Raw genomic sequence first — 27,242 nt, forward strand, 5'->3', positions numbered from 1 at the left:
TAGTCAGGGGCAACGGCAGAAGGTCTGGAATCACAGGCAAGGAACACACAAGGAACGCTTTCACTGGCACTAGGGCAACAAGATCCGGCGAGGGAGTGAAGGGGAAGTGAGGTGATATAGGGAAGTGCACAGGTGTAAACACTAATTGGAACCACTGCACCAATCAGCGGTGCAGTGGCCCTTTAAATCGCAAAGACCCGGCGCGCGCGCGCCCTAGGGAGCGGGGCCGCGCGCGCCGGGACAGAACTGACGGGGAGCGAGTAAGGTACGGGAGCCGGGGTGCGCATCGCGAGCGGGCGCTACCCGCATCGCGAATCGCATCCCGGCCGGAGGTGGTAACGCAGCGCCCCGGGTCCGTGGAACCGACCGGGGCGCTGCAGTGAGGGAAGTGTAGCGAGCGCTCCGGGGAGGAGCGGGGACCCGGAGCGCTCGGCGTAACAATTTGGTCAAATAAATCAGATCTTAATAAGTGTAGAATTTAAACCTTCTATGCCAGATGCCATTGATTAGACAGGACCACCCCAGCTGTCTGCTAACTACTACAAGTCCCACCAGTCTGCCTCCTCCTGCTGTATGCTGGCTACTACTACCTGTCCCACCAGTTAACCATCACTCCTGCTACTGCAACTTCCAACCAGGCCTACACATACACAACTCATGATCCCCAAAAAAAGAAAAAAAATTCTGCTTTTTCTGCTAAAGCTGTTAGTAACCTAGGTTACCGCATGTCTCCATAACTGAACCTTATAAACACTTTAAAACTAGGTGAATACATTCCTAGGAGTGTTATACGTCATTGTGCCATTAAGGGTGCATGGTGCAGACTCCTGACTTGAGTCCGTGCCATACCAGGTGGCCCTCAGCTGATTTCTGTAACTGAGGGACGCCACTAATAGCCACAATCACTGCGGGCGGCTATTAACCCTTTAGATCACCATTGCGAAAGCTGACATCGGTCTCTAAAGGGACATTTAAACCATCCCTGGTGGTTTTTGGGGTCAATGTCCCCCCTGCAGAGGTAACCGGAGGGCTTACCTCTCCGGCAGTCCAGTCTGTGGCTCTGGGATTGATAGAGTTTCTCTTCAGCAGGCTCTATCAGTCGAGCCCAGAGCACACAGATCAATGCAATTCTATGGCACTACAGAGGGGATCAAAAGTTTGGGCACCCCAGGTAAAAAATTTTTATTAATGTGCATAAAGAAGCCAAGGAAAGATGGAACAATCTCCAATAGGCATCAAATGACAGATTAGACATTCTTATATTATGTCAACAAAAGTTAGATTTTATTTCCATCATTTACACTTTCAAAATAACAGAAAACAAAAAAATGGCATCTGCAAAAGTTTGGGCACCCTGCAGAGTTAATATCTTGTACTGCCTCTTATGGCAAGTATCATAGCTTGTAAACCCTTTTTGTAGCCAGCCAAGGGTCTTTCAATTCTTGTTTGAGGTATCTTTGCCCATTCTTCCTTACAAAAGTCTTCCAGTTCTTTGAGATTTCTGGGCTGTCTGTCACGCACTGCTCTTTTAAGGTCTATCTATAGATTTTCAATTATGTTGAGGTCAGGAGATTGTGAAGGCCATGGCAAAACCTTCAGTTTACACCTCTTGATGTAATCCCCCATGGATTTCGAGGTGTGTTTAGGATCATTATCCATTTGTAGAAGCTATCCTCTCTTTAACTTCAGCTTTTTCACGGATGGCATCAAGTTAGCATCCAAAATTTGCTGAAATTTTATTGAATCAATTTTTCCTTCTACTCATGAGATGTTCCCTGTGCCACTGGCTGCAATACAACCCCAAAGCATGATTGATCCCCCCCCCCATGCTTAACAGTTGGACAGAGGTTCTTTTCATTAAATTCTGTTCTCCTTCTTCTCCAAACGTACCTTTGCTCATTCCGCCAAAAAGTTAAATTTTAACCTCATCGGTCCACAGAACTTACTTCCAAAATGCATCAGGCTTGTCTATATGTTCATTTGCAAAGTTCAAATGCTGATTTTTGTGGTGAGAACACAGAAGAGGCTTTCTTCTGATGACTCTTCCATTAAGACCATATTTGTACAAGTATCTCTTTATAGTGGAATAGTGTACCACAACTCCAGTGTCTACCAGATCTTTCTGGAGGGATTGTGCAGTCAAACGTGGGTTTTGAATTGTTTTTCTCACAATCCTGTGAGCTGTTCTGTCTGATATTTTTCTTGGTCTTCCAGATCTTGCTTTAACTTCCACTGTTCCTGATGACTGCAACTTCTTAATTACATTCTGAACAGAGGATATTGACATCTGAAAATGTTTTGCTATCTTCTTATAGCCTTCTCCAGCTTTGTGAACGTCAACTATTTTCAGTTTCAGATTTCTAGACAACTGCTTAGAAGAACTAATGGTGCTGATTGTTGGGGCAAGGTCAGATGAGTCTGGGCATTTAAAACCTTTGAGATTGACATCACCTGGTCTTCCCAGATGCTGATTGAGAACAATCCATGACACTGACAGGTCTCAGCTTTGCAAAGGGGGCAGTGGATGCTATAAATATTTGGTATTGCCACACACACATTTTACAAACCCAACCCACCCTAGCAACCCCCATCAGCTGGGAGTAGAGAACATAGCAGAATCCAAATCTTTAAGGCCTAGTTCCATTCTCCGGAACCTTAGCAACCAGGTTGGATTACAGTAGTTGAACCACTGAAATTTACCTTTTTGTAGAAATGTCCCATTCTACTCTGTCAAAGGCCTTAAAGGAAAACTGTCAGTAAACTCCCCCCGCACTAAGCAGAGGTACTGACTGGTAGTGCGGGGGACGCTGATCGATATGCTGCCTACCATGATCCGCCCCGTCATTTGCCCGTTAACTTAATTCTTCTGGATATGCAAATGAGCTGCTAACTGAAACAGGGGGGGTTACAAAGCTCCTTCTGGCACTCTGACATCAGAGCCGCTCGTCCGCAGTGCCGCCTGACTTATAAATATTCATCCTTTCCGGGATGAACGGTGGGGCGGATCCGGGCATGTTAGACAGCATATCAATCAGCATCCCCCTCACTACCAGCCAGTACCTATGGTTAGTGCGGGGGGGGAGCTCACTGACAGTTTTCCTTTAACTGTGTCTGGTGATGGGATGGAGGGGTGTCCTAATCCAAGCCAATCTGAGGATTACCAAGCATGCAATGGAGATTATTTTTCACCTAGTGTCCTAGGATAAAGCCACATTGGTACCTATGGAAATTATCAGCAATAACTTTGGACAGTCTAAATGCAAGAAATGTGTTAAATATTTGAATATCTGAATTAAGAAGAGAGATTTAAGGTTCTGCCTCTAGTGGATCCTTACCAGTTTTTAATATAAAAACAATAACTGCCATTGAATTTGTAACTTCCCCCACCTCTAATTGTGTACTTAAAACCTAGAGCATACCTCTCAATAAACCTCAAAGGGGCAACAATCAAACATTGGGCCTGAATCTTTTCTCGCAAAGCTTCTCTGAGTTCCTCAAAATGTGAGTGGAGCATCAAACATAGATCTCTGTACCATATTAATCCTGGGGAGAAAAACTGCATCTAAATATGCTTTAAAAATTCTTCCAAAAATGCATGACTAAATTTTCTTTCACCAAAAAAAAGCTTTATTTCTAGCTTTTACCAATATTTTTTTTTCAGATTCTCTTGGGCAGTACCGTATTTTTCCCATATAAGACGCACTTTTTCTTCCCTAAAACTGGGGGCGGGGGGGGGGGGGGAGGGGGAAAGTTGGTGCGTCTTACACGGCGAATACACACTTATGGTGGCGGTCTCTGCGGCCATCAATACAGGACATCACCGATCGAAGCTGAAGCTAAAGTGACACTAACCCGGCTGCACCGGGAAGGACCTTACCTGCCTCCTCTGTGTCTGCTCCATGCAGGGATCCCCTGCATGGCCGGCGCTCTCCTTCGTCGTCATCACGTCATCGCTCACGCCACCCCGTCATCCAATAGGAGCGGCGTGCGTAGCGGCATGATGGCGACGACGGACAGAGAGGATACCGGGCAGCAGAGATGTTCCGGAGCGACGGGGACACCTCAGGGACACGGCGACAGCGATGGAGGGTGACATCCAGGGCAGCGGGGATGAGCAGTGACGGGTCCGGAGCAGCGGGGACACGTGAGTATTACCCTCTATACCAGTGGTCTTCAGCCAACGGCTGTCCGGGCATGCTGGAAGTTGTAGTTTTGCAACATCTGGAGGTCCGCAGGTTGAAGATCACTGGTATAGGGGGTAATACTCACGTGTCCCCGCCGCTCCGGACCCGTCACCGGGTCATTGGTCCTTCATTGGTCCTTCAAGGCTACACATAAAAAAAGTTCACACACTTGACCTCAATTGTACTTTGCCTTTATTCCATATCAACACTAAACTCTCCCCTCTTGTATCTGGTATGGTCATATGTATCTGTCTGGCAGTCGGACCTAAATATTACTCGATTTCAAAGATGGCCTAGCAGTGTTTTCCAGGACTTAAGCATTTTAAAGTGTGCTGAACTCTAATAACCAATATGTAACTGTTCACTTTTTTATTAGAGACTGCAGACAGAAAATAACATTTTCTAACATTGAAGGAGAGACAGTTACACTCATTGGAATTGATAAGAACACAAAAAACATTAAGTTATGGCAAGGGACAGTTTAGGTAAGAAGTGGTGACTAAAGCTATGAGTAGCAGTGGACTAAAATTTGCATGGATTATCCCGTCACTCTAAGTCAGTGTTGTTATAGCGCTTATTTTAATATCTAAGTAATGTAAGGGGAGCTTTTATTTTAGGTCTTTTAAAATATTCAGTAATAAAACAGAATGTGAGTGATACAGATAGTATGCAAAAAAAGAACATGTAAAAGCTGTGTGATATAGTAAATAATTATGATAAAAATGACAATTATTGACTTACCACCAGATGGCAGTGAAATCTTACAAATTCTTTTTTTTTTTTTAAACCATCCACTTGTTACAATAAAAAAAAAAAAGCTGTAAAAGAATAGGTTTTAAATATTGTTCAAATAAAAGGATATAAACACTTTTGGGAAAATACAAGAATTTTAGGTAGGTATTTTAAAATGATGACTTATTCCAAATTTTTTTTTTAAAAGCAAACTTCCCCCACAATGCCACATATATTCACAGCTTGTGTGTAGTATTGCCGCTCAACCTTATTCACTTTAATATACCAAGCTGCAATAGCAGAGGCAACAGAAGGACAAGGTGGCAGCGTTTTACAGAATACACATATATATTTTTTTTTTATTAAAAAGAGAACCTGCATTAACCAGGGCGACCATATAGATTTTTGTATTATTTTCCTTTAATAAAAAAAAAAGTAAAGAACTAGGTGTAGGAAAAGCTCCATATGAATGTATGGCATCTCTTCAGGGTAAAGATACTACAATACAGGCTTCTAAGTGACCGCACTGTGGAACAGTGACCAGTGAATGCTGCTTCAGGCCCGGACATGAGGAGTCCCAAGTGCAGGTGTAACGTTCAGGCCCTCATCAGTTGCCGCTGGTCACTGTTCTAAAGTGGTTAAGGCCGGGACGCTGGTCTTTAACAAGCAGCCAATGTTGCGGCCACTTAAAATCAGGAACCAGCGGTGGCTGCAGGGGAAAGGAAAGCAGCTCCTGCACTTGCTTCATAAACTCACTGCAGTGTATGACATAAATGTATGTCATGGTGTATGTACATTTATGTCATGAGTCTCTAGGGGTTAAAGAAGTTCTCTAAAATTCTAAAATTTAACACAGTACCAGAAGACTACAAAAAATGAGAATATAAAGTTGTAATGTACTTTTGTTATTTTGTTATGCTATGTCCTGATCTATATTTGATGCTGCTAATGACTGATGTAATGCTTTGAAGACCACTCAAGACCTGATCAGATTTTACATTGTTTCTTTCTGCTACAAGCAAAAAAATAAAAAAACACTAGACACTACTGAGAATGTAGCTAAATCTGTAATTTATTACCACTTATTCCCATTACTGGCCATAGTTCCTGTTTAGACAGAATATATTGTTTTCTGGAAATAATGAGTAACTTCACAATGGTCAGTCAACCAATACCCCTCATTTTCTGACCCACGGCACCCAAAAAAGATAGAACACCACAACTGTTTCAGTCAGCAGCACTAGAGTGGGTACCAGGAAATTGCATATTCATGTGGCACCTAGCTTTTTCTCCTGAAAGGTTTGGGCCATAGAGATGGAATTCCCACCTATTAGTTATTTATTATGAATATATTATAAATGCCAGCCAGTGGAATAATCCTTTAAAGGCTATGGCCATTTATTTATTTTTTTTATTGCTCATTTGTTTCCTAAATGAAAATTTAAGAATGTTTCTTAATAGTCTTCATTTGAATTGTTTCTAGAGATACCAGATAGCAGTTAGAGATAACAGCTGGGAGGAGCTTACACTCCAGCTCAGACTGTGAAGGGGAGGAGCCTCCTTGGGGGATAGCTCAGTTAGGTTGGCGAAAGATAGAAGGGCACACAAAAGGCAATTAGAAGAGGAGAATCATGTTACCGTACAAAAACATTTTCAAAATTTTTATGAAAAAACTAAATGTTCTACAGTCTTTACAATTTGCTGTTTTAGCCCTGTTTTCTCTATACTGTTGTACACAGCCTATACGTACAAAGGCAGAATAAAAAAAAAATGCTAAACATGAATGTGCAATGGCAAATCTGCACCAAAATCTGCATGTATTTACTGTGCAGATTTAAATGCTTTGGACGTTCCACCATGGAAATTCCACTACATTACAATATCAAAATCTGCTGTGAAAAATCTGCACCAAATCATATAGATTTTGAAGATTTGTTGTAGATTAGATTTAATGATAAGAATGTTGGCATGAATTATGTACATTTAGGGGGGCATTCATCAACTCTCCCCCAGTGCACACTGGGATTCCGCTGCCAGGTTCGCTGGATTTATGTCGATGTGGACACCTTTACATAAATCCAATGAACAGTTGATGCTGGTTTGCCATCTGGGGGCAGCTGCGTTCCCAAATCCATGCCCTCTTTGCGCTAAGAACATACCAGCTAAAGTTTGCACAAAAACTGTGATTATTTGCTATTTTCACTACTTTACAAAGTAATCACAATTAAGTTACACAACAACGAGAAAAGAGCATTAGCTACTGATCCAAATGTAACTTTATTGATCACATATAAAAACTACATTAATCACTCAATATACAGGGAACAACAAAAACTTTAAAAACAAGACCGATGACAGGACAACAATGTGCCACTATATGTTATATTAATGAGATAATAGTAACAAACTAATGATAGTGGAAGCTGGGGAGAATGTGTGAAAAATCACTATTGCACCACAGTAGTATTGAAGTAAAATGCACTGAAGGTCAAGAAACAATGTCCTCTCCTAGACCCCTAATCTATTGCATATATTCCCCAATAATGCTCGCCAAGCATGGTAAACAAGTACACTCACCCATATTGCACGTTGTCACTGCCTGTTCCGACGTACGTTTCGTCAGAGTTGACTTTCTCAAGGAATGTTCCGTCGGAAGAGGCAGTGACAACGTGGAATATGGGTAATACAGCTATACTGAGAGGAATTAATACAAATACCATAGGCATTTATGTCATGATGAAAACTCTCTTGTGACTATGGAAATATTGTGCCGTTTAAGTGCTCCAAAACTGGCTTACATGATTTGCACCACATCTAGTGCAGCAGGTGTCTATCTAGAGAAAAAACTGAACGATATAGCTGAAAATTAGTTCATAGGTATGTATTCTATAGACTGAGCAAAATGGACTAAACATGGTCATGTGTAGTGTTGCTCACGAATATTCGCAATTCGAATTTTATTCACGAATATCGCATATTCGCGAATTCGCGAATATAGCACTATATATTCGTAATTACGAATATTCGTTTTTTGTTTTTTTTTCACAGTACACATCACAGTGATCACCCATCTCTGCTTCCAGCTTGTGTGGTGTAAAGAAGGCTCTAATACTACTGTGTGATACTGGTGTGTGAATTTTCGCATATGCGAAACTTTGCATATGCTAATTTTCGCATTTGCGAATTTTCGCTTATGCTAATTTTTGTATATGCTAATTTCCGTATATGTAAATTTTCGCATACACGCATTTTCGCATATGCGAAAATAAAACGAGAATATTACGAATATGCGAATATTCGCGAATATATGACGAATATTCGTCCATATATTCGCGAATATTCGCGAATTCGAATATGGCCTATGCCGCTCAACACTAGTCATGTGACGCAATCAATACAAACACACACACACACACACACAATCATCAGATTCTCACACATAGACTTTCCTGTATTTTAAAGCTTCCATCACAAGTGAACATTTTCTTAATTTTTATCCATATCATATAAAGTTTCCTCCATCACAATTATTCTAATTTCATATTTGTTATTTCATGCTGGACACATCAGAGATCGCCATAAGGGAGCATATACTATAATGGTATGTTCACATATTGCATCATTATTTGCTGTTCTTTTTTGTTCAGTATTTAGGTTGGGCACTGACTTCTGGCATTACAGCTGGGATCTGGTACATGTTCTGTACCACAATGACCTGTAAGTAGATGTAATGAAAAGACGATATAGTAAAAGATTATCATCATGATCTCAATTATCAAAACAAATTCATGATTTTTATAAAAAAATGTAAGTAGTATGCATATTTGTAATACACTGACAGGGTAAAGATTTTTTTCTTTAAAGTGCACCTTTCGCCAACAAAACTTTTGAAATAATGTAGATAATACCATTATTTGTATATTTGTAATTTACATTGATAAAAAAAAATGTGTATATTTTTGGGTGAAAAAATTCTGTCCCTGCAGCTATTGCCTGTGTGTGTCTATGAGGAGTCCAAATACAGAAAGTGAGGGCAGGAGAAGTAGGGCTCTGTGCAGGCTCCTGGCTTGTCAATCACCCTGCTGTATGAGCCAGGGGCATGTCACAGAGCCTCACTGCACAGAGCCCTGCTCGTCCTCACTACACAGAACCTTGCTTGTCCTCAGTACAAAGAGCTCTGCTTGTCTTCACTGCACAGAGCCCTGCTTGTCCTCAGTGTACAGAGCCCTGCTTGTCCTCAGTGTACAGAGCCCTGTTTGTCCTCAGTGCACAAAGCCCTGCTTGTCCTTAGTGCACAGAGCCCAGCTTGTCCTCAGTACATAGAGCCCTGCTTGTCCTCAGTGTACAGAGACCTGCTTGTCCTCACTGCACAGAGCCCTGCTTGTCCTCAGTGCACAGAGCCCTGCTTGTCCTCAGTGCACAGAGCCCTGCTTGTCCTCAGTGTACAGAGCCCTGCTTGTCCTCAGTGTACAGAGCTCTGCTTGTCCTCAGTCTACAGAGCCCTGCTTGTCCTCACTGCACAGAGCCCTGCTTGTCCTGAGTGTACAGAGCCCTGCTTGTCCTCACTGCACAGAGCCCTGCTTGTCCTCAGTGCACAGAGACCTGCTTGTCCTCAGTGTACGAAGCCCTGCTTGTCCTCACTGCACAGAGCCCTGCTTGTCCTCAGTGTACAGAGCCCTGCTGGTCCTCATTGTACAGAGCCCTGCTTGTCCTCAGTGCACAGAGCCCTGCTTGTCCTTAGTGCACAGAGCCCAGCTTGTCCTCAGTGCATAGAGCCCTGCTTGTCCTCAGTGTACAGAGACCTGCTTGTCCTCACTGCACAGAGCCCTGCTTGTCCTCAGTGCACAGAGCCCTGCTTGTCCTCAGTGCACAGAGCCCTGCTTGTCCTCAGTGTACAGAGCCCTGCTTGACCTCAGTTTACAGAGCCCTGCTTGTCCTCAGTGTACAGAGCTCTGCTTGTCCTCACTGCACAGAGACCTGTTTGTCCTCAGTGTACAGAGCCCTGCTTGTCCTCACTGCACAGAGCCCTGATTTTCCTGAGTACAGAGCCCTGCTTGTCCTCAGTGCACAGAGCCCTGCTTGTCCTCAGTGTACAGAGCCCTGCTTGTCCTCAGTGTACAGAGCCCTGCTTGTCCTCACTGTACAGAGCCCTGCTTGTCCACCCACACTTCCTGTATTTGGACTCCTCATAGAGACACACAAACAATAGGGACAGTAATATACAATTTTTTTAACCAATGTATATTATAAATATACATATAATGGCATTATCTACATTATATAAAATGTTTTTAAATACAGTACTACAGTATCATCATAAAATGCTACTGAATTTCATTATAAAATAATTTCCAGGGAACAGTGACGATAAACTGGGCTATGGATGTGTACCATGTGTAATGCTTAAGAATAATTTTAAAGAAATGACATGTACAGTGTGTGTTGCAACAACACAGCATGCAAACACATAGTAAAAGCAATTGGCTGCCAGCCATTACACAGAGCCACACTGACTGCTGGGAGTTGTAGTCTGGGCTGCAGGCAAAGAAAAAGAATGTTCAGGAGACAACAGGAGCTGGCAAATTCAGAAAGATAACTACAGGGGACATAGAACAGGTATTGTGGTGGCTTTGGGCCATTTTTATTTTTATAGGGGTACTCCAATAGAAAACTTTTTTTTTCTGGTGCCAGAAAGTTAAACAGATTTGTAAATTACTTCTATAAAAAAATCTTCCAGTACTGAATACTTCAGAGCAAATTATTTTCTTTTTGGAACACAGGGCTCTCTGCTGATATCATGACCACAGTGCTCTCTGCTGACACCTCTGTCAATTTTAAGAACTGTCCAGAGTAGGAGAAAATCCCCATGCTGCTCTGGACAGTTCCTAAAATGCACTGTGTTAAAAAAAAAAGAATTTCCTCTGTAGTATTCAGCAGCTAATAAGTACTGGATGGATTAAGATTTTTTAATAGAAGTAATTTACAAATCTGTTTAACTTTCTAGCACCAGTTGATTTAAAAAGAAAAAAAGTTTTCCACCATAGTACCCCTTTAAGTGTATCCAGCTGCAAGACTAAGGGTATCCAGCTACAAGACTAAGTGTATCCAGTTACAAGAGCTTATTAATCTTTAATGGTATTCATTAGATTCTATTGTGTTGGTAGAAAAGTTCTGTATGATGTATATATGTGGTGGATCTGTGTGGGGACAATATGGCGCATGTTACGCCTAGCGCTCCGGGTCCCCGCTCCTCCCCGGAGCGCTCACGGCGTCTTTCTCCCTGCAGCTCCCCGGTCAGTCCCGCTGACCGGGAGCGCTGCACTGTCATGGCCGTTGGGGACGCGATTCGCACAGCGGGACGCGCCCGCTCGCGAATCGCATCCCAGGTCACTTACCCGTTCCCGTCCCCTGCTGTCATGTGCTGGCGCGCGCGGCTCCGCTCTCTAGGGCGCGCGCGCGCCAGCTCCCTGAGACTTAAAGGGCCAGTGCACCAATGATTGGTGCCTGGCCCAATTTGCTTAATTGGCTTCCACCTGGTCCCTGACTATATCTAACCTCCTCCCATGCACTCCCTTGCCGGATCTTGTTGCCCTTGTGCCTAGTGAAAGCGTATTGTGTGTCTAAAGCCTGTGTACCAGAACTTCTGCTATCCACCCTGACTACGAACCTTGCCGCCTGCCCTCGACCTTCTGCTACGTCCGACCTTGCTTCTGTCTACTCCCTTGTACCTCGCCTATCATCAGCAGTCAGAGAGGTGACCCGTTGCTAGTGGATACGACCTGGTCACTACCGCCGCAGCAAGACCATCCCGCTTTGCGGCGGGCTCTGGTGAAAACCAGTAGTGACTTAGAACCGGTCCACTAGCGCGGTCCTCGCCAATCCCTCTCTGGCACAGAGGATCCACTACCTGCCAGCCGGCATCGTGACAGTAGATCCGGCCATGGATCCCGCTGACGTCCCTCTGCCTTATATCTCTGATATCACCACGGTGGTCGCCCAGCAATCCCGACAGATCGCCCATCTAACCCACCAGCTGTCGGAAGTATTCACCATTGTGCAGCAACTTCAGTCGCAACTTCAGCAGCAATCATCTCCTCCGCCAGCTCCTGCACCCCTTCCGCAGCGAGTGGCCACTCCTAGCCTCCGCCTGTCCTTGCCGGACAAATTTAATGGGGACTCTAAGTTTTGCCGTGGCTTCCTTTCGCAATGTTCTCTGCACTTGGAGATGATGTCGGACCAGTTTCCTACTGAAAGGTCTAAGGTGGCTTTCGTAGTCAGCCTTCTGTCTGGAAAAGCTCTGTCATGGGCCACACCGCTCTGGGACCGCAATGACCCCGTCACTGCCTCTGTACACTCCTTCTTCTCGGAAATTCGAAGTGTCTTTGAGGAACCTGCCCGAGCCTCTTCTGCTGAGACTGCCCTGCTGAACCTGGTCCAGGGTAATTCTTCCGTTGGCGAGTACGCCATACAATTCCGTACTCTTGCTTCTGAACTTTCCTGGAATAATGAGGCCCTCTGCGCGACTTTTAAAAAAGGCCTATCCAGCAACATTAAAGATGTTCTGGCCGCACGAGAAACTCCTGCTAATCTACATGAACTCATTCATCTAGCCACTCGCATTGACATGCGTTTTTCTGAGAGACATCAAGAGCTCCGCCAGGAAAAAGACTTAGATCTCTGGACACCTCTCCCACAGTCTCCACTGCAATCTGCGCCTAGGCCTCCCGCCGAGGAAGCCATGCAAGTGGATCGGTCTCGCCTGACCCTGGAAGAGAGGAATCGCCGTAAGGAAGAGAATCTTTGTCTGTACTGTGCCAGTACCGAACATTTTTTGGTGGATTGCCCTATCCGTCCTCCACGTCTGGGAAACGCACGCTCGCACCCAGCTCTCGTGGGTGTGGCGTCTCTGGATGCTAAGTCGGCTTCTCCACGTCTCACGGTGCCTGTACGGATTTCTACTTCAGCCAGCTCTTCCCTCTCAGCCGTGGCCTGCCTGGACTCTGGTGCTTCTGGGAATTTTATTCGGGAGTCCTTGGTGAATAAATTCCGCATTCCGGTGACCCGTCTTGTCAAGCCACTCCACATTTCCGCGGTCAACGGAGCCAGGTTGGATTGCACCGTGCGTTACCGCACGGAGCCCCTCCTAATGTGCATCGGACCTCATCACGAGAAAATTGAATTTTTTGTCCTTCCCAATTGCACTTCCGAAGTTCTCCTTGGACTACCCTGGCTTCTACACCATTCCCCAACCCTGGACTGGTCCACTGGGGGGATCAATAGTTGGGGTCCCTCTTGTTCCAAGGACTGCCTTAAACCAGTTCCCAGTACTCCCTGCCGTGACCCTGTGGTTCCTCCTGTATCCGGTCCCCCTAAAGTCGTTAGGGACTCTGCCTGCCACAGAAAATGCCTCTCCCCCCCTCCCAGTCCCTTCAGGCAAGCCTCTGTGTCCCCTCATGGCTCCCGTCCTTGTGTCTCCCTGCCCCGTGCCAAGCTTCACCCTCTGCCCTCCCTCCCCATTCCTACTCCTGCTGTACTGCCTGCCATTGAGGAAACCATCCATTCCTTCCCGGTGTCCTCATCCCAGGGGAGGCAGTCACCGGACAAAAAAAAGGGGAGACCTAAGGGGGGGGGTACTGTTACGCCTAGCGCTCCGGGTCCCCGCTCCTCCCCGGAGCGCTCACGGCGTCTATCTCCCTGCAGCTCCCCGGTCAGTCCCGCTGACCGGGAGCGCTGCACTGTCATGGCCGTTGGGGACGCGATTCGCACAGCGGGACGCGCCCGCTCGCGAATCACATCCCAGGTCACTTACCCGTTCCCGTCCCCTGCTGTCATGTGCTGGCGCGCGCGGCTCCGCTCTCTAGGACGCGCACGCGCCAGCTCCCTGAGACTTAAAGGGCCAGTGCACCAATGATTGGTGCCTGGCCCAATTTGCTTAATTGGCTTCCACCTGGTCCCTGACTATATCTAACCTCCTCCCATGCACTCCCTTGCCGGATCTTGTTGCCCTTGTGCCTAGTGAAAGCGTATTGTGTGTCTAAAGCCTGTGTACCAGAACTTCTGCTATCCACCCTGACTACGAACCTTGCCGCCTGCCCTCGACCTTCTGCTACGTCCGACCTTGCTTCTGTCTACTCCCTTGTACCTCGCCTATCATCAGCAGTCAGAGAGGTGACCCGTTGCTAGTGGATACGACCTGGTCACTACCGCCGCAGCAAGACCATCCCGCTTTGCGGCGGGCTCTGGTGAAAACCAGTAGTGACTTAGAACCGGTCCACTAGCGCGGTCCTCGCCAATCCCTCTCTGGCACAGAGGATCCACTACCTGCCAGCCGGCATCGTGACAGCGCAAATGCAATATTTATATATTTGTTATATAACTTACATCAGCCAAGGATCAGAATATATTAATAACTAAGCGGTTAGACAGAGGAAGGGGGCTCCCTTCATCACCTGATTATGCACTGCAGTACTATGTTGTTTACACATCTTAATTTAAAGACAAATGGAGTTACATAAAATATGTAAAACATCCCACTCAGTAACAAGGCCATAGGGGGCTGGGAGACTCTAGATCTAAAGAGGTCCAACTTCAGAGGTCAGACCCACATTCATCATGTAGATGCACCATAAATGTCCTAAGTGGGAATGCCTTTTTAAATGTAGTGGTTCCTTACATGGTCCATGCCTTAATGGCATACGTCTTTACCTCTGGTATATCAGGAGTCTTCTGTTTCAGTGAGCGAATACCAAATGCAAAGGCTGTAGTCGACATGCTGACTTGTAGAGCAGCAATGAACACTAGGTGGATAAGAGTGATCAGTCTGATAATCTAAAATGAAACACACAATATATGAGTAATCTGCCTAAAACATAAGTATGCCAACTTGGCATTATAAATCTGGTATAGATAAATGGAAGCCACCTGGACTTATGTTGAAAAATCCTAAACATATTTCTCCAATCATCACTTATCCAAAAGGCTTCCACATTTAAACTAAACCAGGATTGTATCACAAATAGCTCTGAAAGCTCTGTATGGGTATGAAATGGTAAATGATCACATTTTTCAATGTACCTACCCTACCAATTTCCATATAAGGCTGGGTTCACACCACGTTTTTCAAATACGGTTACCGTATACGGTTTTCCGCTAAAAACCGTATGGCAAAAACCGTAGGCAACAGTATACAACCGTATGACTCCCAATACGTTTTTTCCCTGTATACGGTTCCAAAACGTATGTACGGTTCTATCCGTTTGCATCCTTTTTGACAACGGTTTTGCTATTTTGTTGGAATCAGTTTTCAAGCAATTTAATAAAGTTACTATTGTTCTATTGAAATTCCTTCTGCACATGTGTCAACTCCAAAAACGGATTAGAAAAACCGTGTGCAACCGTATTCTGAAATTCTGTGTATGGTTCTCATAGACAACAATGTTAAAAGAACCGCATACGGTTCGCTTACGGTTTTCCAACCGGAGGCAAAAACGTGGTCGACAACGTTTTTGCCTATGGTTGAAAAATCGGCAAAACCGTATCCGAAGCAAAACAGATGCAACCGTACACAACATTTTGAATACGGTTTACAATGCATTCTCTATGCATACGGTTTCGGATACGGTCGTATACTTTTTTTGCGGAAAACCATATACAGTTACCGTATTTGAAAATCGTAGTGTGAACCCAGCCTAACTGGTCTGCATAGTCTATCAGCCGTGACTTCAGCAGCCAATCAAGCCCACCACTGTCACTTAGAGGTTAAATTCTCAAAATATTCTAGAGTCTATCGGTACATTTGACAACTGTGTCTGTCGACATATAGTTGATCAGAGCAACAGGAAGAAATGCACTTTAGTCATGCAATCTGTTAAGGTTCCCATACATCTTCAATAGTTTTTGGCCAAATTTTGACTGAGCCAACAGCTATTTATCCTGATTACCACATATACATGCTTGTTGTCAATGGAAAGAAGCTGGAAAGATACTCTTAGGCACATCTTATTCTTTGGGAGAACAAAGATTGGATGTTGAAGTTCACCATGCCACATTTTCTATTCACAATATCATCGATAGAGGAGTTGGAAGAGTCGGGAGGCCTCTAAACATATAAGATAGTCGACCAGTCCCCCAAAAAAATGACCATTAAATTAAATGAATTAAAACTGAATTAATTCATAAAAACTCATATTTTTCCACTTCACTAATACCATGTCAACAACTGTAGTTTTAGCAGGTTGTACTACTTTGTACATGACATAAACATCTTTCAAACAAATGGTTATAAACACATCATTTCAGTACAGTATATAGGCAGACAGCTGCTAGTAAGTGGTGGGTGGAGGGAGCGGGATCTCATGAATATTGAGGAATACCAAGTGTGTGCAGATAATAGAAAGGACTACTTCCCTACTCTTTGTGTCTTCAATATTAATCAGGATATTGGGGAAATGTCTACACAGAATAATGTAAAAGTAATACAACATTCTGATCGGCATCTCTGTCACTAATTTATGCTGACCCCAGTTAAGACAGCATAAAAATAGTAACAGAGTCTCTTTAATTTAGTGTAATTGCATTGTAACTTCTTAAAGGGTACTCCGGTGGAAAGCTACTTTTTTTTTTAAAATCGACTGGTGCCAAAAAGTAATACAGATTTGTAAATTACTTCCATTTCAAAATCCTTCCAATACTAATGAGAAGCTGTATGCTCCAGAGGAAGTTCTTCTCTTTTTTAATTTTCTTTTCTGTCTGACCAAAGTGCTCACTGCTGACACCTCTGTTTATGTCAGGAACTGTCCAGAGCAGGAGCAAATCCCCATAGCAAACCAATTGTGCTCTGGACAGTTCTTGACACAGACAGAGGTGTCAGCAGCAAGCTCTGTGGTCAGACAGAAAATAAATTCAAAAAGAAAAGAACTTCCTGTGGAGCATACAGCAGCTGATAAGTACTGGAAGGATTAAGATTTTTTATTAGAAGTAATTTACAAATCTGTTTACCTTTGTGGCACCAGTTTATTTAAATAAAAATGTTTTCCACTGGAGTACCCCTTTAAACTGGGGTGTGTTCAGTACTGGGCCTAGGGCAACATTACTTGAAAATACAGACCTGAAAATGATAATAGTGTTCAGAGAATTATAACTTACGAAGATAGTATTTTCGAATATAGTACATGGATTTGTATAACATGGCCCATAATAGTAATAATAAGGATGTACTATATCAATTATGACCAATGAGAACTCAGCCAATGATATTAGACCGCTGATCAAGTTTATGGCTAAAGCTCCTTTCACCTAAAATGGGAAGAAAAAAAGAAAGGAATTGTCAAATTTTCTGAAAATGTAATATTTAGACATAGAATATGGCTCCAAGCAACGTGTCTTTTCACTTCCGCTCCACTCAGTAAGCGGTATACAGAATTGAAGGAGCCCCATAGATTAGCATTACAATGCAAGTCTGAAGGACTCTATGGCTTTTATATCTTCTCATTCAAGACAGTCTCTGCCCACTGTCTACTTAGTAACTATGTTCGTGTTTTGTCACTTTAAAGAGGACCTGTCGACCCTTATGACGCCTGTTTTATAAATACTTACATTCCTATATTCATTTAAAAGGAAAAGACAAATAGGACAGAACATTAGGCATGGTAATCCTAGACTTCCTTTTACTGAATACAGAGTCTATCAAAGTTTTATAATATATATATATATATATATATATATATATATATATATATATATGTATATAGCATTCAGGTGGTCTTTAGACACTTTTTGTTGCACATTTTGCTAAGCTGCGGCCTTGAGCTAAAAAGTTTGTCCTCATCATTCTGCACTCAAGACCCCATAATGACAAAGTGAAAACAGAATTTTAGAAATGTTTGCAAATGTATTTAAAAGGTTAAAGCATAACATTTCACATGGACATAAGCATAGGGCAACAACATGAAGAATGTGAAAGGGTCTGAAAACTTGTATTGTATATTTCCCTGGCTGATTTGTATGAACAATGTTAAAGCAGTGTCAACAGTTATTTTACAGGCAGTATTTTATGGCTAGCACTTCATTTTTTTTTTACTATACTTCCATTACAGTGGGAAAGAGCTGTAGGAATACATAGAACTTATTTAGAGTTTTGAAGGAAAACTGTTATCCCATTCACCCACACTAAACCCAATACACCGGGTTATAGTGCGGGTGAACAGGAGACCGATGCAGGATATTTGACTGATATACATACCTGCAGTCCAGAGCTCGGTCCCTCTGAAGATCGGCTTCTATCCATGCTGCATTGCATGCTGGAGGTGGGCCTGCAGGCTGGATTTGAATATTCATGGTCGGTGGTCACATGAGTGTTTGTGCCTACTGAGCCCTCACGTGACCATCAACCATGAGTATTCAAATCCAGCTAGCAGGCCAGCCTCCAGCATGCAATTCAGAGCAGATAGAAGCCAATCTTCAGAGGGACCGGGCATCGGACTGAAGGTATGTATATTAGTCGGAGACCCCGCATTGGTCTCCTGTTCACCCGCACTATAACCTGTGTATTGGCTTCACTGTGTGTGAACGAGATGACCATTTTCCTTTAAATTTGGGCAGGATAAATAGGGATGGGACATGAGTGAGGAGTCTGAATAATTTGCTGTCCTTCTATATTTCAGAGGTGCTATTGGGTGACAGCTTGCCTTTATTGTGGTTCTCAATAAACACTTACCAGGCCAAGAGTTTTTTTGTCTGCTACTGAAACTACCAATGATCCAGAAATAATGTACTGCAATAAAGAAAAAATATGTTAAAACTTTCCTCCTTGACATAATATACATTAGCAGTTGGTGTGTAAACCACACAAAGAATACATCGTATACAGGACAATACCATAAATACTGTAAAAATCAAAATATGTGAAACCTGTCAGCCAATTAAAATGTGCTATATATTAACATGATGTAACACTGTAGACAACCAAAGTAATAATGGAGGGATTCACCTACTGGGACTTATCTTTTCAGCTCTTGATACCTACTGATTTTAAAGAGCAGCATGGTATTTACACTGAACATCACCTGATCCTCAGGTATAAGCTGCTAAAACATGTTACTTTTGGGAAGAGTCACTGCTAAGTTCTTCAAAACCTTCTGCATGGACCTAGGAGTCCCCCTCCTTCCTGCCCTCAACTCCATCTTGTCCTCTTCCCCTCCCCCCCAACCCCATCCTTCTTGCGAGCCTTCATTGTGGTCATCCCTAAAGAAGTGAAATATCCGTCCTTATGCCCCAGTTACTGCCCAATTTTGCTCCTCAACCTCAATGCTAAAATGTTTGCCAAGCTCATAGCAAACAGGCTCCCTAACTTCATGGAAGATCTTATCCACCCGGATCAAGCAGGCTTCATATGCGGGAGGGAGAGAAGGGACAATACACTGAGGACAATACACTTTCTCTGCTATCCATTTAGCTCGTAAACGCAATATCTCGCTTTTCTTCCTCTCCCTTGATGTTGAAAAAGCCTTTGATAGGGTAGATTGGGGGTTTCTAGAAGCAACCCTTACGCAAATTGGACTAGGAACATAAAGGATTGCATCATGGCACTTTATTGAAATCCACAAGCCGAGATACACCTGAATGGACAGCTCTCCCTCCCTTTTGACATTCGTAATGGTACTAGAAAGGGCTGCCCACTGTCTCCACTGTTATACGTCCTGTGTATGGAACACATTCTCACGGATATTCATTAGAATCCGGATATAAAAAGTCTGGACACCCCCTGTACCATTACAAATGCTCTGCCTATGCTGATGATCTCCTTCTTAACCTCTCATCCCCTCATCCCCTTAATATCCCTCCCCTCCTTAATGTCTGCTCTACAACATTTCACAACTCACAGTAACTATAAATTGAATCCCACCAAATGCGAAGTGCTCAATATCACCCTACCTCTATCCATGGCCCGCCAACTTCAAAGCAACTATCCTTTTAAATGGCAATTCAAGTCTCTACAGTACCTAGGTGTCCAAGTCCCTGCCCACTTAACTTACACATATCACTTAAACTATCCCCCTTGCTCCAAGTTATCAAATCGGATATAGCCAGATGAGAGCGAAGGGATTTTTCATGGCTAGGACGCATCAATATCATTAAACTGAACGTCCTCCCCCGCCTCCTATACTTATTTTCTGCAATCCCGGCACCCCTCCACATTTTTCCAAAACCTCGCTGGGCTCTTCTCTGGCTTCGTCTGGTCTCACAAACATCCTCGGTTAGCACGGCACATCTTGATCCGAAGGAAATCAGATAGGGGCCTTGATCTGCTAGACTGCCTCTCCTAACACCTATCCGCTGTGTTTACCTGAGTGTAAGATAGTTTCCACCACCATAATACAAAACAATGGGTACACCTGGAATCATCATCCGCAGGCATTGATCCGCGATCCCTACTCTGGATCCTGACTCAGGACCTTCCTAGATCCACCCTGTCAACCATTTCCCCGATCTTACACTCCATCACTTGTGCATATAACTCCTATATGAGAAAATCTGCCTTTCTCTTACCAAATGAACCCATGAGACCGGTCTTTGGCATTAAAGCTTTTGCCCGAGCTTATATACCCTTGTCCTTTCTGGGACACGACAGGAGAGAGGGTTTGTTATTTTCCTCGTTCCTTTCCACGAACTCTTTGAAATTCCTACCTGATATCTTACAGGATAAACCTCCCTCCCCTTCCTTCTGTTTCCAATACATGCAACTGTGCCATTTCTACGATACATCTAAATCCATCTACTTAGGTACTAAGTAACATATTATAATTGATATTATTATTATAATTTTTTTGTTGGATCTGACAGGTACGTTTTAAGTCTTCCAGTACTTATTAGCTGCTGTATGCTCCGGAGAAAGTTCTTTCCAGTCTGAAGACAGTGCTCTCTGCTGACACCTCTGTCCATGCCAAGAACTGTCCAGAGTAGAAGCAAATCCCCATAGCTCTCCTGCTCTGAACAATACCTGACATGGACAGAGGTGTCAGCAGAGCACTTTGTGGTCAGACTAGAAAGAACTACACAACTTCCTCTGAAATATCCAGCAGCTGATGAGCACTGGAAGGATTAAGATTTTTGAAGAGAAGTAATTTACAAATCTGTCTAACTTTCTGGCACCAGTTGATTTGAAAAATTATATATATATATATATATATATATATATATATATATATATATATATATATATCCATGCTTAAAACTGCCTAATTTTGACAGCTAAAACCTTTTTTTTTACTTTTTTTTTTATTACCTTTGGGGCTGTATAGGAGCTTATTTTTTTCTCCATCATTTGTAGTTTTATTGATACCATTTTGGAGTAAATGGAATTTTTTTAACGTTTTTATACATTTACTTTCTTTGATTTTTTTGGCATTTGGTATTTGTTTTTGTGTGCGCCATTCACTGTGTAGGATTAAAGAGGTACTCCGGTGCTTAAACATCTTATCCCCTATCCAAAGGATAGGGGATAAGATGCCTGATCGCGGGAGTCCCGCCGCTGGGGACCCACGGGATCATGCACGCGGCACCCCGTTTATAATCAGTGCCCGGAGCGTGTTCGCTCCAGGACTGATTACCGGCGACCGCAGGCTCCGCCCCTCAATGCAAGCTTACGGGAGGGGGCATGATAGCTATCACGCCCCCTCCCGTAGGCTTGCATTGAGGGGCGGAGCATGATGTCACACGGGGGCGGAGGCGTGACGTCACACGCTGCCCGCCCTGTGGTCGACCATAATCAGACCCGGAGCGAACACACTCCGGGTCTTATTACAAACGGGGTGCCGCGTGCATGATCCCGGGGGTCCCCAGCGGCAGGACTCTCGCGATCAGGCATCTTATCCCCTATCCTTTGGTTAGGGGATAAGATGTGTAAGCACCGGAGTACCCCTTTAATATAATTATACTTTAACAAATTTTAACATTTCTGCACTCGGCAATAGCAAATATATATATATATTTTTTTTGTTTGCATTTTTGTATTTGAAAAATAAGAGAAGGGGCAGGAATAAACATTTTTAGGGGAGTTTTTTTTTTTATAATTAAGTGTTATATTTGAGCTGTTATACTTATTTTGCATTGCATTGATCAATTAGATTGGTGCTCTGCTCTTAGAGCCTGCCTGAGCTTTTGAGTTTGCTTTATAGTCTGCCATAAATGTACAGTAGTTAGTGCCAAAGGAATAATAATAACAGAGGGACATGGCAAATCTTTGTTAATATGGGAAAGGCAAAATTAACCTATGAGCTAAAATATGAGCTAAGATGTGCCTTCTAATACTAGGTGGCAGGCCGTATTTTATACATAAGTGTTTTGTTTCAATAAACATATATCATTTTCTTAAAGTCATCATCTGCTTCTGCTTAAAAAAGCTTGTGAGGACTGTACCATAGCTTCATTACCAATAACAGGCCTTGTCATCTCTAGAAAGGCAATGTTTGCAGGCTGAGATGAATTAAGGGAAAAAGAAAAATGTGTGTAATATTTTGGACTATCTGTGCAGTAAAGCCTGAAAGTGAGAAGTTTAAGTACCGTATATAGAAGGGTTCCCTGGAACCTAAATGTAGTGCTGCTGCTCACTTCTTATTACACCACCCATTCTTAGAATGGGCCTGCCAGCAGGAAAACAGGGATGTAAATAATCCTATGGCTAGCCTGGGATTGTTACTATAATTCTAGAGATATCTTTTATTTATCTATTTATCATACTATTTATTATAGTTCTTTCCATTAGTAAGATTTAGCCTTTTTGTTAATATGCAAATGGGGCTTAAGTGTCCACAGGGCATTCCCCAGCCCAACAGGAGCCCAGGAAAGTCTACCTAATACCCCCTTTATTTCTTTATTACTGCCCACTGATTCAATTGCATATTGCCTACCTTGTTTAACCTTGTTTGAGAGCCTTTAGATAAAGAGGGCATGGGCTGGACTTATTGGGCTCTTGCCAGGTGGGAAACACTCCCTGGGCCCTTGAGCGTTATTTTCTATATTAACAAAAAAAAGCCTTATATTTCATCAGTGGAGAAGGCTATTAAAATAAAAATCAATATAAGTAGAATGCCCAGATGCCCAGAATCAGGATGAATAGAGATATCTAGCCATGGGGTTATTTACACCCTGTATCTCACATTGTTACATTTGGGAATCTGGATTGGAAAGTTAGAAGGGACTATACTGTCCACTGCTGGAGGTGGAGGGGAGATGATTCTGTCCATAACCCTCTGGATGCTTAACAGAAATCTTGAATTCTAAGAAAATATGTCCCAGAACTGTTATTTCATGGACACTACACGTATTTACTAAAACAGAAAAGTCAGGAGAGCTGACAAATATTTTCTAATTGTTATGTATTCTGCCTACGATCACATCTGATCAGTTCTGTATTTTCTTGTTAAGTCTACAGTCTAATAATATTCTACAGACCACTGTATGGTCACTATATGGTGGTATTATTGGTTCTATTTGTGCTTATACTAGCAGGTATCCATCCCTGCACATCTGTCCCTAACCATGGTAAATAAGTGGACTATTCTATTCCTTCTTGTGGCTAGACAAGTGACCTAATAAAGGTCATTTTTCAGCCCCACCACCATTAAGTTTTAGTCCTGGATATGTTACTGGTTACATGTAAGCTGTGTTTCCTCTATATGTATGTTATACATGATTATATACTGCTAGATTTTGAAGCAGCAAACTGATACAGTGTTTTCTCCGTAGAACATATTTTGTATGCATATTGTAAGTATGTTGATAAATAACTTTACATTTATCCACAGTAAAAAATGTAAGTAGCCGGCCATAACATGGGGACAGTGGACACTGGTACAGTTACAAGGTATATGTAGTGTCACAGAAAGACAGAGTTGGAAAGTGAGCATTAGGAAGCAATATTAGAGGTGCATTAGATGGTATTCATAAAAACTAGTGTAAATAAATAGTATTCTCCGGACTATGCAATAGCTATATTGCTTATAAAGTCCATGGAGGACAAGCAAATAAACTCTGATTTTGACAGCAGGGCATTAAAGGTCCCTATTATTTATAATAGCCATGATGGGTTAATAAACTGAATCTGTACTGTACTTACTGTAATGTCTTGCAGCCAATGCACTTTAACAGTATTAATTCTCAATAGTTGCAATGTTTCAGCTCGCTAAAAGCCTTACACAAGCAAGACCTGAAACATTGCAAATACAGAGCACCCTTGCAAGTACTGGCACAGGGGTGGTCCTGACCACTGACTCTACAGTTGCCATAATGACTGGAGTAATGTTGTAGTTTCTTGCACAGCAGAAGACCAGGATTGATGGTGTTCAGGAAAACACTATGAAAGGACTACAGTATTAAACCAGTGCCGTGGTATCTTCATTCTCAAGCTTAGTGAAGATCCCAGCACTAGGACCCCCACCCATCAAAAGCAATGACATATTCTATCATGACATAATTTCTGGTCATGAGTACTGCCATAATTTTCTCTCTTCTGGGTTCTATAACTGATCCAAAATACCACCGATGTTAATAAAAGATAAAACTAAATCACTCAATAAGTCAAGGTAAATCCAAAGTCCAAAATATCAAGACTGATGTGGGATCTTTACTTACAAAGCCTCCTCCCCAGTAAGCAATGTAGCAATATGCAACCACTGAAGTGTAAGCATTCGTTGTGTAGAGAAGCACAGTGCCTATTAGGAAATGCACAAATCCCAAAGCGATTTGAACAGCCTGTAAGGAGTTAAAAGAGAAGAATTTGGATTATACAGTTGCTTACTGATTCATGAACATGTACTAAGGGTAACATGGTATAAGGAAATCACCTGTGCTCTTTTTGAGTATACCATGTTTCTAAAAGGGGTACTCCACTGGCCAGCATTCGGAAATAAATGTTCTGAATGCTTATTTTGCGCTGCGGGGGTTGGCCATGCCCCTTGTGACATCACTGTCATGCCCCCTCAATGCAAGTCAATGGCAGGGGGCATGGCATCTGTCATGCCCCCTCCCATAGACTTACATTGAGGGGGTGGGACTGTGAGGTCACGAGGGACGTGACGGACCCCCGCAGCGCAAAAACAGCGTTCGGAACATTTACTTTTGAAGGTCGGTCAGTGGAGTTCCCCTTTAACTCATTTTTCTCTAGTCATAATAGAGTTAGGGATTACTCTAGGTTTTACTGTAGCGGTTCAACTTCAAGATCCTGGGTTCCAATACTGAGGTCTCCCCTCAGATCCCTGGGTCTGGGTGCAACTGCTACCTTCAACAGCAATTGCCCCAGTTTACACATCGCTAATAAAGATATTCAATTTCAGATACAAATAATGTTATGATATGCACAAAGAATAGGGTCCTCTACACGACCGATAATATTGCCTCTAAGCTTAAATATGAAAATATAACACCAGTTGACCAATACCAGTGAAAAAAAGAGATGCCTAAAATATACCTTTTATTCGTAAATTGTTAAAATGTCAAAGAAAATAGTGTTAGTCCAGTGCTCACATTATGGATTTATGGTATATGTTGCAAAACATTTTTTTGCAACATATACCATAATGTGAGCACTGTATTTGCTTTGACATTTTAACTATTTATGAATAAAATGTATATTTTAGGCATCTCTTTTTTCACTGGTATTGGTCAGCTGGTGTTATATTTTATAAATAATGTTACAAAAGACCCATCTAAAGACCTAAGTGACATGCAAATTATATCTCTGCAAAATTACAATATATAAATGCAGGCTTAGAACTTTAGTGTTACTACTAACTAAATTTCACCAAGTAATTCCCCCAATTGATAACATTTGGCCTGTAATCATAGTTGATCCATTCTTAAATTAAATGAAATATAAATGGGAATGTGCCCTTGTAAGAACAGTAGTGCTGGGGGTGCAGATGAACAGGTGAATGCATCACCTAGATATTTGTTTTACTTATTTTAGACAAATACTGAGATATTTTCTAATCTGTTTCTATTTCCTGATTGTAATTTTTTGCTATTTCCTTTTAGTATATTTTTATTGGTGCAGCCATCTTCCATGAGGTATTCTTTACAGCAAGCCCCATGGGCATTGGCACAATAGACTATTAATATTAAAATTAATGAGAGAGGTTTTTGGGCATGCTTTGTTACAAGTGCAGAGGGAGGGGATCTCTAAGCATCAGCTATTGTGAAAATCTTTTTACAGGATCAGCCTAATATTAGGCCTAGTGGCTAGACTAAAAACAGCTGAGTAGTGTTCAGCTTCTATCAGATCCCCATAGAGGATAAATGGAGTGAATGAGGTAAACTTTATCAAGGTCGCAGGGGCCCCAACAATTAGAATCCCTGCGATCTGCCAGGTATCCCCTGTCCTGTGGATAAGGAAATAACTTTACAAGGTGGCACAACCACTTTAAGTAAATATAGCTTTGTCAGGGGGAGGCCTTACTAAAGGACCAGCTTGTGATAGGTTGTCTCAAAGATATGCCAAATCTGAGTCTGAAGCACACACTGTTCTACATCTTGAATATCAACCAAAAGCAGCTGGTGAACAGCAATAAAAGTCATACAAAACATCCATCCAATCATATACTCTTTGTTATATTATATCAAAATGCATGCATGTTATAATATGCTCCCAGCTGCACTCTTATCTTTTTCCAATAGGGTTATTTGATCTAGTGGGATTCCCAATGGGAAAGAACCTTGTAACATATCTGAATCATAGATTTTACCTACTCTATTATTTATTGGGTAACCACCATTAAACTTCTGATGAAAACTGAACTGATAAGTGGAACAAAACTGTACATAAAAAAAGAATATATATATATATATATATATATATATATATATATGTGTGTGTGTGTGTGTGTGTGTGTATGTGTGTGTTACTCACCCCTAGAGCTTTTGGTTGTCCCTTCAGGAACATTTGGTAAAATGGTGGTGACTGTACACTGGGCTCCACTGGGAAGTTTGCAGCATTAGCCTGTGGTGAGCCCATAATAAAGGTCTCATTACTTGTTGCTGGGAAAGCCATCAGTGTAGTTTACTGAAAATAAACACACAATGTATACATAAGACACAGACATCCAATAATGTAGAAATAAAAAGAAAAGTCTACAACCTGTCCAATTGTATACATCAACATGAGCTTACCATGTAACAGAAGACTGAAGGCTATATCGGCTTCTTCTGTGTCCTACCATTTCTCACCAAGTATTTAAGTCTAAATCCCCACCCACCTATATGAATTTTCCTAGTCTGTGACGTATATTTATTGCACCTTTCTGATAAGGCTTCATTACAAGGTTAAAAGTCCAC

The 27,242-nt window shown here is 42.5% G+C and overlaps 1 protein-coding gene across 1 annotated transcript; it reads right to left on the reverse strand.

The window, feature by feature from the left end:
- Positions 1–8,559: 8,559 nt before the first annotated feature.
- Positions 8,560–26,923, reverse strand: LOC130361019 (membrane-spanning 4-domains subfamily A member 4A-like). Its single transcript, XM_056563578.1, has 6 exons — positions 26,818–26,923; positions 24,546–24,665; positions 18,631–18,687; positions 17,061–17,210; positions 14,622–14,744; positions 8,560–8,631 (listed from the first exon to the last, which is right to left on the reverse strand). Exons 1-6 carry the CDS (start codon positions 26,920–26,922, stop codon positions 8,560–8,562), a joined length of 627 nt encoding a protein of 208 aa, XP_056419553.1. The 5' UTR covers position 26,923.
- Positions 26,924–27,242: the final 319 nt, after the last annotated feature.

This window comes from Hyla sarda, chromosome 3 (assembly GCF_029499605.1).
Source record: "Hyla sarda isolate aHylSar1 chromosome 3, aHylSar1.hap1, whole genome shotgun sequence".
In the NCBI taxonomy this organism is placed as follows: Eukaryota; Metazoa; Chordata; class Amphibia; order Anura; family Hylidae; genus Hyla; species Hyla sarda.